We start from the raw sequence: 11,642 nt of genomic DNA, 5'->3' as shown, positions 1-11,642 counted from the left end.
GACAACCCTCAGAATGGGAGAAAATATTTGCAAATGAAGCAACTGACAAAGGATTAATCTCCAAAATTTACAAGCAGCTCATGCAGCTCAATATCTAAAAAACAAACAAGCCAATCCAAAAATGGGCAGAAGACCTTAATAGACATTTCTCCAAAGAACATATACAGATTGCCAACAAACACATGAAAGAATGCTCAACATCATTAATCATTAGAGAAATGCAAATCAAAACTACAATGAGGTAGCACCTCCATCATCAAAAACTCTAGAAATAATAAATGCTGGAGAGGGTGTGGAGAAAAGGGAACCTTCTTGCCCTGTTGGTGGGAATGTAAATTGATACAGCCACTATGGAGAACAGTATGGAGGTTCCTTAAAAAACTACAAATAGAACTACCATATGACCCAGCAATCCCACTACTGGGCATATACCCTGAGAAAACCATAATTCAAAAAGAGTCATGTACCACAATGTTCATTGCAGCTCTATTTACAATAGCCAGGACATGGAAGCAACCTAAGTGTCCATCGACAGATGAATGGATAAAGAAGATGTGGCACACATATACAATGGAATATTACTCAGCCATAAAAAGAAACAAAATTGAGTGATTTGTAGTGAGTGGATGGATCTAGAGTCTGTCATACAGAGTGAAGTAAGTCAGAAAGAGAAAAACAAATACCATACACATATATATGGAATCTAAAAAACAAAAAGAAAATGGTCATGAAGAACCTGGGGCAAGACGGGAATAAAGACGCAGACCTACTAGAGAATGGACTGGAGGATACGGGGAGGGGGGAGGGTAAGTTGGCACAAAGTGAGAGAGTGGCATGGACATATATACACTACCAAATGTAAAATAGACAGCTGGTGGGAAGCAGTCACATAGCACAGGGAGATCAGCTCGGTGCTTTGTGACCACCTACAGGGGTGGGATAGGGAGGCTAGGAGGGAGGGAGACGCAAGAGGAGGAGATATGGGGATATACGTATATGTATACATATAACTGATTCACTTTGTTATACAGCAGAAACTAACACACCATTGTAAAGCAATTATACTCCAATAAAGAGGTTAAAAAAACGTCTTTTTTTAATACCCCATGGCCCAGTCAAGCCGACATGTAAAATTAACCATAATAAACGTTTACCATTAATATACAGCTAAACTAACTGTGATTCACCAGGCTCACCAAACAGCACAAGGACTATAACTTCATTTACCAGAGAGGATATCTATCTTAGAGCAGAACTGATGAAGATGACGATGCCAAAAAAGGAAAGGAAAACAGGAGACAGTAACAGACGGTGAATTAAAAGGCAACTTCAGACCTCATGGTAAAGTAGGAGGAGGAAGAAATTTTTAGAAAGTCCCAAGGTCGGAGGCTGAAGTTATTGTGGTGGAAGGCGAAGAACAGATGGTGATGTTAAATGGAAAAGGGTAATGTCCAAAATACACAAATCAATAGGGACTTAAGCAGTCTCAGGATTTCTTGAAGAAAGACTACCCGTGGGTGTTAAGGCAGAATGAATGGAGAGACTACCCAGCCCAGATTTTCTGTGACAACTGTCCTGCACCCTGACGGACAAGTCCAAGTTGTGCTCCACAGTGATGAAAAGGTGGGAATGACTAGTCAAGGGGCTTGAGCAGAGGACAAGTGGTAGATTCAGGCAGATTCAGCTCTGCTGGAGGTCAGTTCACGTGGCCAGGCAGCACATGGTGTCTGTGCGCACACACAGCTCTGCCCTTCACCCTCCCCGTGACCAGGCTCTTGCTCACAAACACGCTCAGACCTTCCCATCTTAAACCCAGAGTCTCTCGCCTGCCCCTGCCAGTCTTGTGAGCTTTCCTTTGTAAACAAAGAAGAACAAAGGGTGTTGCTCAGCTCCCAGCTCTACAAGAATTAAGTCAATAGCCACTGCAGTCGCTGACAGCGCACCTGAGAGGAACTTGGGATGAAAGACAGGGTGAGACACTCTGTGCTTCAGAAAAAAACAGGCCCCATAGACAGTCAGACGCATATCTCAGGAAGAATTTTTAAAAGCCCAGATTCTTGCATCTTCCTGTACGTGGAAAAGCACTGCTATCATTAACTGGAGATATCTGCTCTTTGCGACTAGCAGTGATCTTTTACCAAGATGTAGGCTGACTGCACGTATTCCCGAGCCAAAAACCATAAACAAGCTGGTTTCTCCCCCATCTTTTGCGAGTAGTTTCCTCAGAGCTCCCAAGAGGTTGTCTCCCGGGCCATAGTCTTCAGTAAGGTCCCTGAATAAAACTCAGAACCCTTGGATTGTCCATTTTTCTTTAAGCCGGTGCCTTCCTACACTCTCCTTGCTCCCACCACCAAATCTCCTGAAGGTCTTGCATATGCAGCCTCCACTTCTTCTCTATCCCACCTGCTAAGCCCCTGCCTCTGGCTCCTGGTCCCTCCATTCAAGCAATAATACTCTACCACTGACTTCCTGATGGCTGGTCCCAGAGGCCCTGGCTCAGCCTTCACCTTTTTTTAAATGTTAAATTTTAATTTTTTAATGGTGCTGCGCATTTAACAGGGATCTTGACATTCCCTCCCTTGGGTCCCGGGACCCAGCACTATCCTGTTCTTGGTCTTTCCCACTTTCTCCCCTTCCTGATCCTCCTCTCCCTGATTGTTCAATGCAGACATTTTAAAAGACTCTGCTGTCATCCCTCAGTCTTTTCACCTTTCTGTTTTCTCTTACTCAGAAGTCACTCATCCCCAGGGCTTCCTGTTGTCTCCTCCAAGGCAGTGAAGAACTTCCAACTCTCTATTCTGCCCTGACTGTTTTCCCAACAGGTCTTACATTTTCAATGCCTTCTGGCCATCTCCCCTCAACCACACCCCCAGCCCCAGATTCACAGTTCTAAAATCCGACTTTCCTATCTTTGTTAACGTTATCAACATTATCCATGTCGGCCAGGTTCTAAACCCCAAGATCATCTCCACCCACAATGTAAAAGGGGTCACTTTGACTTACAAAATTCTCCCCTGCAAAGTCTCTCGTATTTATCTTTCCTCCCCATTTTAACTTCCACCATCACCTTAGCTCAGCTCTTTCTTCTCACTCCTAAAATACTGCAATTGCTTTTAGCTGATCTTCTCGCCCCTGAACTGTCCTTTCCAATCCACCCTGCACCTGGTGGGAGACAATTCTCCTTGACTACCTCCTAGTCCTGCACTGTCTGGGATGTCTGAGCACAGGCATTTACAGATAATTTAAGAATATTTATGTAAGGAAACATTCCAGGGAAGTAGAGCTTAGAGACATCTCCCTCCTGAGAAAAAGACCTCGCCTCCTCTTCCCCAGAGAAGATTTGTTTTCATGCCTGAGTAAAGATACAGTCTCTCTCCAGAGAGAAGTATGAGCAGGTCACCAGCAGCTCCATATAAGAAGGGAGCCTAATTTGGGGCTTTTCTCCTGTAATGCACCCCCAGCATGCGCAGGTATCATCTGGCCCTCAGTGTATTGCCCTGCGGAGCTTGGGGAATCAACCAGGCTAACTTGTTTAACTTGTAAGAAGGGCAAAATCTCAGACCCCTTACAGTTTGACTTAACACACCACCACCAAACTATCTTTTGAAAGGTCTACTTTGGCCGTACTTCCTTGCTTGAAACCCTTCAATGGCTTCCTACCACAGAATAAAACTCCAAGTCTTACCTGTCATTCAAGTTCCCTTTCCTGCCTGTCCTCCCACTTTATATAAGGGACTTGAGAATTCGAGGATTTTTGTATCCCCAGGGGTCATGGAAGCAACCTACCATGCATACCAAAGGAGGATCATAGTAATGAGAAAGAGAAAGCAAAGTTTTCAATAATCATCTAGGTCTGTAGATGTTTGTCAGTTGGAGAGATGTTGCTGGAATCTTACCCTATGTAAATCTTGTGCTCTAATCAATCTGGACTTCCAGATGTTTCCCAAACATAGGAGTATACATCCTGCTTCCAGGCTCTGGCCATGCCTAGAATGCTATACTTAGATCGCAGATGAGGGAAAACCCATGAAGCACCAGTGCAAGAAATGCCTATTGCCAACTTTTGAGGGATGGAGAGTCATGCCATTGATTTCCTCATGTATGTCACCATGGCTCCTACCAGATGGGAGATGAACCAGACCTTCATCTTGGCCATAACTGACGAAACTGAAGGTCAGTTCTGCAGCCCCTAATAACCACAGTCTGGCTGGACATCTGGGAGGTGAACTGCCTCTGGGAATGCTTGCCCTGAAACTGTCCAATAGGGGAGCTCTGCATTTGATGGTGGCCAACAAACCCAAACATCTCCTCTATTTGAGAAGTAAAGGCAAAAGGGGTGAGGAGAGGCAGCTCAGGTTCTAGTGGGAACAAGTGAGTTGTGGTTTCAGGTTTCCTCCAGCCTCTACATTCCAATCTTAGCTCCTGCCACATTTCTAGGTATTCTTGCAACGAACTCCCAATTATCTCAAAAATAATACGGACATGCATTTGTCTTGCAGGCCTCAACCACTTAGTCAAGTGCCTTCTCACCAATCTCTAAGACTTGTGTACCAAGATGCTGGTTGAAACAGTGTGTAAATAGTAAATTTAACCGGCCAATATTAACGGGCCTGTTTTTTGTTGTTGTTGTTGTTTTTGCGGTACGCGGACCTCTCACTGCTGTGGCTTCTCCCGTTGCGGAGCACAGGCTCCAGACGCGCAGGCTCAGCGGCCATGGCTCATGGGCCCAGCTGCTCCGCGGCATGTGGAATCTTCCTGGACCGGGGCACGAACCCGTGTCCCCTGCATCGGCAGACGGACTCTCAACCACTGCGCCACCAGGGAAGCCCAACGAGCCTGTTTTTATTTATCATATTTCTTCATCAATTGTAAGATATATCCCAATCTCAGAGACATAAAATAACAAAAGAAGCCACAGTGGTTATGTCATTCATTGTTGCAACATGCGAAAAAATGTGCATTTTAGAATTAAAGAACTAAGATATGGTGCATTCAAACAGTGGGATGTTTTGCAGCTGGGACAGGTAAATGGCACAAGATGGGGCCGTGGGCGGGGGCAGGGGGGCATTTCCTTCAGAACAAGGAGTGGGGAGAGTGGAGCAATGATTCCACCCATGGGGCTACACCTCAAGTTGCCACAAATGGAGATGTGTGTAGTGCTACTTGTCACAGTCTGTGCATGAAAAGTAGAATTAATTTTAAACCAGGTGGTAGACATATGTGTATATGTTTTAGTGTTTTTATAACTTTTTTGTGTGTCTAAAATATAATACTCTCTTAAGTGGGCCTAGCAACCTGTTTTACTGCCCCTGTTCTTTGGGACACCTTGTGTTCAGTGACAGCTTAAAAATCAATTCTATAAATAAAGGAGTTAAGGGAAGTATTTACCGTCTGTTATCTCCACAAGTTGACTATTAGGAAAGAAGGAATTTCATCATTCCAGCAACATCTGGTATGTACACATATCCAACGGATAAACATCTATAGCCCTAGATGATTATCCAAAACTTTGCTTTCTCTTTCTTTCTCAATACTCCATCTCTCCCTCAGTATCCTCAGGTGGATTGCTTCCAGGACCCCTGGGGATACCAAAATCCGCAAATGCTCCAGTTCCTTAGGTAAAAATGGAGTAGTATTTGCATAGAACCTGACATCCTCCCTTATATTTTAACTCATCTCTAGCTTACCTTTAATGCCTCACACAATGGAAACGCTATGTAAATAGCTGCGGGGAAGTACGTTGTGAGGGTGGCAAATTCAAGTTTGGCTTTTTGGAAATTTCTGGAATTTTTTTTTTTCTCTTTCTGGTATTTTCTATTCTCCACTGGTTGAATCCGCAGCTGCCGAGGAGGATGGACTGTATAGACTCTGGCTTCACATTAGCTATAGGTCTGCCTAGATTTAAGCAAGGTCAAATTTGCAAAAAAAGTTTTTTGTTTTTTTTTTTGCGGTACGCGGGCCTCTCACTGTTGTGGCCTCTCCCATTGCGGAGCACAGGCTCCGGACGCGCAGGCTCAGCGGGCATGGCTCACCAGCCCAGCCGCTCCGCGGCATGTGGGATCCTCCTGGACCGGGGCACGAACCCGTGTCCCCTGCATCGGCAGGCAAGACTCTCAACCACTGCACCACCAGGGAAACCCCTGTGGCATAGTTTTAAATAAAGCTTTAAAATAAGAAGTGCGTGCACGGGGAGGGGGGCATTTTCAATAGAATCCCTTAAATACAACCGTCCTGGCCATTTATAAAGTGAGTTGAACTTTTAAGGATATGTTTCCTAAAGCCTGGCGTGAAAGAAAGTGCAAGCTTTGGAGCCAGACTAATCCTGACTCTGAATCATGCCAGTTGTGTGGCACTATAAAGTCACCTAACTTTGCAGGGCCCGTTTTCTCCTCTGTAAAATGGGGACAATAATAAGTACCTTACGGGGTGTTCATAGGTCAGAAATTTTAAACACAGTACTGTGCCTGCATACAGTCGTCACCCAATAAATGGTGATTACTATTGCGGGGCGGGGGGCTGGTTTTTGGTCCAGGGCCCAGCACGCCTCATCACCTCTCCCTGCTCCCTCTGGGGCATTCAAAAACTCAATTACGTTCAACATTTATGTGCAGGATAAGATGTTAAGTAAGCCAAGGCCTTTCGGTAGTTTACAAACCGACTAACAACATCGTACACGAATAACAATTTTCATTGTTTTCTGGTTGTGTTTTTTTTTTTTTTTTGGTAGAGGAATTGGCACCATAGGGAGGCTGCACTCTCTTTTTACAGACTTGGGACCTCGGAGAGGTGTAGCATCTGGCCAAAGGCCACGGGCACCGCGGCCTCCAGAGGTTTCCCGGGTCTCCCGCCACAGGGGACGGGGCGGCCGAGTCGTCCATGTCATTTTCTGGAAACTCTCTGGGACGAGGGAGGGAAGGGTCCCAAGAGAGGCGGCGCCCGCCCGCGTTTTCGATGACGAGGCGACCACACTTACCAGTGCGAAGTGCACCAGGGCGTCGAAGCAGAGCCAGGCTAGCGCCCCGCGGTCCGCAGCCCCCAGCCCGCGGCCCAGGCGCAGGCCCAGTGCGCAGCCCACGGCCAGCAGCGCGGCGCACAGCAGCAGCGGGCCTCCAGCCGCGGCGCCCAGCTCCCAGCCACCGCGCATGCTTCCTGCTCCCGCCGCCGACTGCGGGACACCAACAGCCAGGATCGCCCGGTGCGCCGGGAGAGGAGGGGCGGTGAGGGGGCGGGGCTACTCGGCCGGGGCGGGGCGGAGTGGAGCGGAGGGAGGCTTACCCTTCCGCCTGGTCGTCCAGCAGCCCCGCCGAGTAGCTGGCTGTCAGAGCCCGGAGGTTTTCTCAAGCCAGGAACGTGCTCACCTCCTCGCTTTACTGCCGGAACCAAACCTATTCCCAGACCACGCCCGAAGGACTGGTAATAGGGCCAACACCTTTTGACGCAGTGTGGTTTTTAACAAGGTTCAAAGCCTTACACTACAAAGTGAAATCCAGATGGTGGAAATTTTGCCAATGGAGCGGGGAGAATTTTAGGGACAAAAGGTTCTAATTAGGCTCTTGCAAGCAACCACCATTAGGCATTTTAAAGCCCTTGTGGCTTACTCTGACCCCATATCTTAAAAATCCAAAAAGCAGGGACTTCCCTGGTGGCGCAGTGGTTAAGAATCCGCTTGCCAATGCAGAGAACACGGGTTGGATCTCTGGTCTGGGAAGATCCCACATGCCACAGAGCAACTAAGCCCGTTCACAACAACTACCTGAGCCTGTGCTCTAGAGCCCACGAGCCACAACGACTGAGCCCATGTAACACAACTATTGAAGCCCGGGCACCTAGAGCCAGTGCTCCGTAACAAGAGAAGCAACTGTAATGAGACGCCTGCTAACCGCAACAAAGAGTAGGCCCCGCTCGCCGCAACTAGAGAAAGCCCACGCGCAGCAACGAAGATCCAACGCAGCCAAAAATAAATAAATAAATAAATTAAAAAAAAAAATCCAAAAAGCAGCAAGAGTATGGGGGAGAGAAGCAATAGGCCACATCAGCTTGGTAGTAGATGCTTTTTAAGCTTTTTTTTTTTTTTTTTTTTGTGGTATGCGAGCCTCTCTCTGTTGTGACCTCTTCCGTTGGCCTCTCACTGTTGTGGCCTCTCCCGTTGCGGAGCACAGGCTCCGGACGCGCAGGCTCAGCGGCCATGGCTCACGGGCCCAGCCGCTCCGCGGCACGTGGGATCTTCCCGGACCGGGGCACGAACCCGTGTCCCCTGTATCGGCAGGCGGACGCGCAACCACTGCGCCACCAAGGAAGCCCCAGTAAATGCTTTTTAACCTGTGGTAGCTTATCTTCACAACAACCCTTGGAGTTCAGTGTTTTCTTATTTTACAAATGTGAAGAGGCTCAGACATTAAATAATTTGTCTAAGGACGCTCAGTGGCTGGGCCGAGGCCAGAGCCCATGATTGGGTGTCCCCAAGGCCTTTGCTTTTTGACCCTGCAGTGTGAGTAGATACTTAATATATTGACAACTACAGCCGGCCCTCTATATTCGCAGGATTCGCATCTGTGGATAGGAAGGGCCAACTAATGGGACTTGAACGTGCACGGATTTTGGTACACACCGGGGCCTCTGGAACCAATGTCCTGTGGATACCGAGGGACGACTGTATAGCTCTCCTCGAGTGACATGCCCCTTTGTTCTGATCACCATGTTAACCTTTTCTCTCTACTTTTTCTCCATCTTTTTGTTTGCTTTTAAACTTCTCCCTCTACCTTCCATAGGCCTCTGTTACTTAGAGACTTGGCACTGGAGAAAGAAGTCAGAGTTAAAAAAGATTGTAACCCTTATTGATCAAGCCTGTGTTTTCAGTTTGGGGTAGCCAGGTAAAATATAGAATGCCCAGATAAATTGGAATTTCAGATTTTTTTAAAAAACGAAATTTTAAGTATACACTTATGCTAGCATTAACTAGGGTACTTATGCTAAAAAATCATTTGTTGTTTTAAAATGTGGTGTGTACATATAATGGAATATTATTCAGCCATAAAAAGGGAATCCTGATATGCTACAACATGGATGAACCTTGAGGACATTATGCTATGTGAAATAAGCCAGTCACAAAAAGACAAATACTGCATGATTCCCCTTATATGAAGCACCTAAAGTAGGCATATTCCTAGAGACAGAAATACAGAATGGTATTTGCCAGGGGCTAGGGGGAGGGAGAAAAGGTGACTTGTTTAATGGCTATAGAGTTTCAATTTTGCAAGATGAAAAAGTTCTGGAGTGTGGTTGCACAACAATATAAATACACTTAACACTACTGAACTGTACACTTGCAAATGTTTAAGATGGGAAATTTTATGTGTATTTTACACAATTTAAAAAATGATTTCTGGCATTGAACACAAATTCAAAACTTTCCCCCTTAGTTACTCCGTATCATTTTTTACATAGCAGTTGACACTAGATGAAATTATTTATTTATACATGTATTGTTAGTCTCTTGCCACTAGAGTATAAGCTCCACAAGGCCAGGTGTCTGGCTTGGTTACTGCTGTATCTCTGGCACCTATTACAGAGTTTGACATATACTAGTTGCTCAATTAAATAACTGCTGACTGAAGGAGTATGGCCAGTCCTGCCACCTATGCCTTGGATTCTCTCCTGTAACTTGGAAAATTGATGATTGCTCTTCTCTTGTATATTCAATGTCTTTCTCAACTGGATTTGCCCCATCAATTTCCCCACACCACTCTAGGGACTATCCTGCCCTGTTCCCCTTCCGAGCAAAATAAAAGCCTAAGAAACTGATTAGATTCACTGTCTTCATATTATGCCCTTTCCTCAGTCCTTCCTACTCTAGTTTCCACCCTCATTACTGCAGTGATACAGCTCTCACTAAGGTGACCAGTGACCTCCGCATCACTAACCAAAGGACATTTCCTGTCCTTACCTTACTTGACCTCTCAACAGCATCACTGGGCACTGAAATCTCTTTTCCCTCAGTTTTCTGAGAAAACACACAGCTTTTCTTCCCCCCTCCCTAACCATACCTTCTGTTTCCTTTGCAAGCTCACCCTCCTCTACATGCCCCTTGAATGCTGGAACTTCAGTCCTAAGCCCTGTTCTCATTCCAAATGCTGAACCCAGGCAGTCTCACCCTCACTTTCTGCTTTAATAATCACCAAAATAGGGGATTCAAATCTCTAGCCCGGCCCCCTCCTCTGAGCCCCAGACCAGTATTTCCAGTTGCCCTACTTGAATGTCATTTGGATGTCTCCACTCAACATAATCCAAACTGAATTCATCACCCTCTACTCCCTATGTCTGAGTCTCTCTGTGTTGCTTATCTTTTTTCTTTTTCTTTTTGTATTTTGGCCTCACCTCAAGGCTTGCAGGGTCTTAGTTCCCCGACCAGGGATTGAACCCAGGCCATGGCAGTGAAAGCACCAAGTCCTAACCACTGGACCACCAGGGAACTCCCCCCGCAGTGTTCCTTATCTTACTCTACTTATATGCATCAGTTACAGCAACCCAGAAACACAGAAATCATCCTTGATACTTCCCTCTCCCCAAACTCCAGATCTCAGCATCGCCTGCTCCTGTCTGTTTTAGCTGCCAAGTGTCTCTTGATCCTATCCACTGTTCACCATCTCTTACTTCAGGGCTTCACACTATTTCGACCTTACACATCACTAAACCCAAAGTACATTTCCTGTCCTTACCTTACCAGCCAGTGATGGTTACTGAACACAATTCTCCTATCATCACTCTTGCTTAATAATGATTTACCATTGCTCTTAGAATACCAAAGTTTCTTTACATGACTTACAGGCGTGTGGTCTAGCACCTGCCTATCTCTTCAGCCCCTCCCCTGGCAGTCCCCCTCCCCACTACCAGCTTGGCTCCAGCTGTACTTTCTTTCACTCCCTGGACTCCCATGCTGCTTCCTACTTTGTATATACTGTTTTTTTCTGCCAGAAAAGAGTTTCCAGTGAATCTGCCCTATTCACTCTGCTTTTCCTTCACCACTATAAGCTGTGTAATTTTTGGCAAACTTAACTTTCCTCTGCCTGATAATAGAACCTTCATCACAGAGTTGTTGAGGGCTGAGTTGGTACTTCTCAAGCACTCAAGCCAGTGGCTGGCACTTAGTAAGAACTCACTGCCAGCCTGATTATCACCTTCCTAACAAGGCTGATTCCCTCTATTATGTATCATTGTGTATCTCTTTTTTTCTAACATTTGTCATAACTTTTTTACTTTTATTCATGTGTGTGGCCCCTGCACCCTAGCACAGTACCTGGCTGGATAGGATGCTCAAGAAATATTTGAATGTTCCTAAAGGCTTAGTCAAAATTCTTACTTATAAAAGACTCGAGACATGGAAAGGATACATATAGATATGGAATCTTTTCTTATTATGAAGAAAACTGGGCTGAAATCAATAAAATGAAATTTATAAATTCTTCTATTTAGGTTTGAAAAATGTAAATGCCTAACTACTGGGTAGAAGAGAGCTGAAGACAAAGGGAACTGAGGCTGTTACTTGATCACAAATCTAATTGTGATGAAGCTTGTAAAATAATTGAAACAATCTCCTCCACATTAACAAAATTAAATGGCCAGATAATGGAATGTTGCCGTTCCAT

At 45.7% G+C, this 11,642-nt stretch overlaps 1 protein-coding gene across 12 annotated transcripts in view; it reads right to left on the bottom strand.

Annotated features, from left to right (window-relative positions):
- EBPL (EBP like) overlaps window positions 1-11,642 on the bottom strand; it is an 84,105-nt gene that overhangs the window by 71,645 nt on the left and 818 nt on the right. For 5 of the 12 annotated variants that reach the window (XR_003682617.2, XR_008619045.1, XR_008619047.1 and 2 more), the window contains exon 1: window positions 6,974-7,378. The exons of 1 other annotated variant lie outside the window; for it this stretch is intronic. Coding sequence is in view for 5 of the 11 variants with exons in the window: in XM_024126022.3 (XP_023981790.1) it covers window positions 6,974-7,144 (171 nt within the window). In the remaining 6 variants the exon portion in view is untranslated. Of the gene's footprint in view, window positions 1-6,973; window positions 7,392-11,642 lie in introns of those variants that run through there. 6 more of the 12 variants (XM_024126022.3, XM_024126020.3, XM_028497712.2 and 3 more) reach the window with 4 other exon arrangements.

This window comes from Physeter macrocephalus, chromosome 13 (assembly GCF_002837175.3).
Source record: "Physeter macrocephalus isolate SW-GA chromosome 13, ASM283717v5, whole genome shotgun sequence".
Taxonomy (NCBI): Eukaryota; Metazoa; Chordata; class Mammalia; order Artiodactyla; family Physeteridae; genus Physeter; species Physeter macrocephalus.
The sequence above is the reverse complement of the archived record's forward strand: the minus strand, read 5'-3'. Positions and strand labels throughout refer to the sequence as shown.